Raw genomic sequence first — 4125 nt, forward strand, 5'->3', positions numbered from 1 at the left:
AATGTGAGGGGCTAATGTGAGAGATGAGTCGAGTGTGACCCCTAGGCAGCGTGCTTGGGCTACTGGGTGAATGATTGTAGTTCCAACAGTAATGTGGAAGGAGGTAGTAGGGCCAGGTTTGGGAGGAAGTATGAGGAGCTCTGTTTTAGCCATGTTGAGTTTAAGGCGGCGGAGGGCCATCCAGGATGATATAGCAGAGAGACATTCAGAAACTTTGGTTTGTACAGCAGGTGTAAGTTATATTTATATATGTAAGCATGTTGAAAAGTATATTTGTGTGTCGTCGGCATAGAGGTGATAATTAAACCCAAAAGATGTTATTAGGTCACCTAGAGAGAGTGTGTACAGAGAAAAGAGAAGAGGTCCCAGGACAGAGCCCTGGGGTACCCCCACAGAGAGATCAATAGAGGAGGAGGAGGTGTTAGCAGAAGAGACACTAAAAGTACGATGGGAGAGGTAGGATGAGATCCAGGATAGAGCTTTGTTCCGAATACCTAGAGTATGGAGAATGTGGAGGAGAAGAGGGTGGTCCACTGTGTCAAATGCTGCAGAGAGGTCGAGTAATCCATTCCCTCTCTTTTTCTCCCCCCCCTCTAATTTTCCTCTCCCCTCATTTCTCTAATTTTATCTCTCCCCTCATCCCTCTCATTTTCTCTCTCCGCTCATCCACAGAAAAATGCAGACACACCGACAAACAGACATGGACAGGCTCACACACCGAGACTCACAGACTCACACCACCTTGGCACCACCCCCAAACTCCTGAAACTTCCTCCTGATTGGCTGCATTACTCGCAGCGGCCAATCAGGATGGAGTGAACTGTTCAGCCCCCCAGCAACAGCCCTGCTCTGAGGAACCCCTCCTTCCCCCCCCCCCGCCAAGCTGGTCAGGTCACTAAGTCCAGAGAGGTAATACCGGTATACACATACATGTTATTATCTTTAATTTTTTACTTGACAGCGTGTCCAAATACAGGACAGTCTTGTTCAATATTGGACACTTGTCAACCCTACTGCCCTGCACTGCCAAGTTTTGTTAGTAAAATTATGCTTTGTTAGCACACAATATTTGAAAATTCTCACATTTCCAAACATTTTAACGTGAATGCTCTTTTTTTGTCAATTGATTATTTTACAGACTAAGAACCAGCACCAATCAAGAAAGTAATTATTGACTGCAGAAAGTCTTTTCACTAACCATTGAAAAAATTCTTAATCTATCGAAATGTAGTTTATTCTGTTAAAGTTTAACTTTTTCACAGATTTCTAAAATGTTTGAATTGATCCAAATATGTAGTTAATTACAATTTGTTACCTAAAAAAAGGGTGGAAAAACAGGCAGAGTGAAAGTAAGCAGGATTTGTGGATATTGATACATTAGAGTAACTTCTGTTCATTGCGCCTACTTTACAGCACGACTCATTTTTCAAGTGCCTTCCTAGGAAATTGCCACAGATGTAGCATGTAATATTATATCCCCACAACTAATCTAGTTATAATGCACAACCGCAGATGCACATCCACTGGCAGCCGAGCTTCTCGTCCGAAAATGAGGATGTAAGGCATATAACCTGTGGACTCGTGGCGATTACAATTATAAGCATGCACTAAAGTCTCTACGTGCTTGCTCTATTCGGTCTTCTGTGAGTCTTTCAGGGTGCCCAGCATGTCGAGCAGCATTCGATTGAAATGTTCGGGCATAGCATCCCCTTCCAGGTGGTACGGTGTAGTTCGGGTCTGGGTAATACTCAGTAACTTAAGCAATTCTCGTATGAGGTTACTTTCAAAGTCCCGACCTTGATCAGAATTCAATCGATTTGGCAGTCCATAATGAAGGAAGTATTTCTCCCATAATACTTTAGCCACAGTCACAGCCCGTTGGTCTTTGGTAGGGAATGCTTGAGATCTTCTGATGGGACATAGGTGCCGCCCGGGTGGGTAGTGTTTTCCTTTGTATACAATGGGTGCACTTCATACAATGTATCTCCATGGATTCTCTCAATCTGGGCCAATAGAATCGATCCCGAAGTAGCCCGAATGTTTTGTCAATTCCAAGATGACCATGCCCATCATGTAGTGCCCGGAGTACCATGCTTTGCAGAATCTTGGGCAGAAATAACTGTCGGCGGTCAGGGTGATTGTGATATGGTATGACCCTATACAATAGACAGTTGTCCAGTTCAAATTTTCCCATCTCCTTCATTAGTACCAGTTCTTTAGGTGCTTGTTTAAGTATGGAAGGATTATTTTGTTGCAACGCTTGACGAACTATTCCAACCACTGGGTCCTGAATTTGATATTGCACCAAATCTTTCCAAGCAATGATCTTATCTGAAGTGACATTCATTCCATCTGGATGTCGCTATGGCCTTGGAATCGCTCGTGATTGACACTCTAATGAATCGGCTATCCGTAATTCAGAGAAAGCTACTCGATCATCTACCACTGCTGCTATGGAGCACAACACCCGTATGCCAGGTCCTGGAATTTCCTCCGATACTTCCTCGTCTGGAGTAGGGTTGAGAACTGGTCTTCGCTACAGCGCGTCCACACCTATGTTTGTAGGCTCCGGTTTATATTTAAGGTTGAAGCGATAGTTTGACAGTGCCGCTAACCATCGGTTGCCTGTAGCATCCAGTTTAGCAGAGGTGTTGATATAGGTTGTAGGATTGTTGTCAGTCCTAACTTCGAATTGAACGCCATACAAGTAGTCGTGCAACTTATCCACTATAGCCCACTTGAGGGCCAGAAACTCCAGTTTGTGGACCGGATAGTTTTGTTCACTTGGTGTCAGACTTCGACTGGCATACGCCACCGGCCGGAGCCCAGTGTCATATTTCTGGTGTAACACTGCTCCCACGCCGTTGAAGCTAGCATCCACATGCATGACATACTCTCGATCAGGATCGGCATACGCCAACACCGGAGCTTGGGTTAAACTTGTCTTCAGCCCTAGAAACGCCAGTTCACATGCAGGGGTCCACTTATCCCCAAATGGTGCCTGAGCTGAAGTGGCTTTCTGTCCCGTGTCTTCGGGGTAGATTTTGAGGAGGTTGTTGAGAATTTTGGCTTTACCCGAATAGCCTTCCACAAATCTTCGGTAGTTCCCGCAAAACCCCAGAAATGACCGTAATTCTTGAACGTTATTGGGTCTCGGCCAATACACCAAGGCTTCTATTTTCCCAGGATTGGTAGATATTCCTTCAGCCAACACAATATGGCCCACATAAGTCACTGACGTGTGGCAGAACCAACACTTATCCATAGACAGCTTAAGCCCTTCATTACTGAGTCGATCCAGCACTTTCAACAGCTGTTCTTCATGCTCCTGCAGTGTCTTCCCGAACACTATGATGTCGTCAAGGTACACCAGGCATTCCCGAGGATTCATATCCCCAATTGTCTTTTCCATCAGACGCTGGAAAGTGGCTGGAGCGCCGCATATCCCTTGAGGCATACGCATGAACTGATAGAATCCCAAGGGGCAGATGAAAGCTGTCTTTTCTTGGTATTCAGAGTCCATGGGCACCTGATAGTATCCGGACCTCAAGTCCAGCACGCTGAACCACTTATTCCCGGATAGGGCATTCAGGAGGTCTTCAATTCGCGGAATGGTGTACTGATCGGGTACCATACGGTTGTTCAAGGTTCTATAGTCCACACATAGGTGTACCGTCCCATTCTTCTTGCGCACTACCACGATAGGCGATGCATAAGGACTACATGATCCTCGGACAATGCCGGCCTCCTCCATTTCGGTTAGCAGCTTCCTCACATCTTCCACATTCCTTGGCGCGATGCGCCGAGACCGTTCGCGGAAGGGTGTCGTATCGTTAACTCGGATGGTATGCTGGGCACTGCGTCTGCACCCCGCATCCATATCGCCGGTGGAAAACACTTCACGTTGGTTTTCCAGCTTGATCTGTAGCCTTCTCTTCCAATCCTCCGTCAAGGGTGAATCCCCGAAATCAAACGCCAACTTAGGGGCCGCAGTGTAGATGGTAGTGACCGGCGGCCTAGCTTCTGTCTTTCCTGCAGGAGTCACAGGATATATTTGGCCCAGCCGCTGCCCGTGATCAATGGGCATGGGATAGGGGGACAGGTTCCTCATGTAAACCTGTGTTC

The 4125-nt window shown here is 46.4% G+C and overlaps 1 protein-coding gene across 1 annotated transcript in view; it reads right to left on the bottom strand.

The window, feature by feature from the left end:
• The window catches only part of LOC142487075 (uncharacterized), a 24498-nt gene extending 22151 nt beyond the window's left edge, over positions 1–2347 (bottom strand). The window contains exon 1 of the mRNA XM_075585807.1: positions 1978–2347. Coding sequence (XP_075441922.1) covers positions 1978–2347 — 370 coding nt within the window. The remainder of the gene's footprint in view (positions 1–1977) is intronic.
• Between the last annotated feature and the right edge of the window lie 1778 nt (positions 2348–4125).

The sequence above is a fragment of the Ascaphus truei genome, chromosome 1, assembly GCF_040206685.1.
Source record: "Ascaphus truei isolate aAscTru1 chromosome 1, aAscTru1.hap1, whole genome shotgun sequence".
NCBI classification, from domain to species: domain Eukaryota; kingdom Metazoa; phylum Chordata; class Amphibia; order Anura; family Ascaphidae; genus Ascaphus; species Ascaphus truei.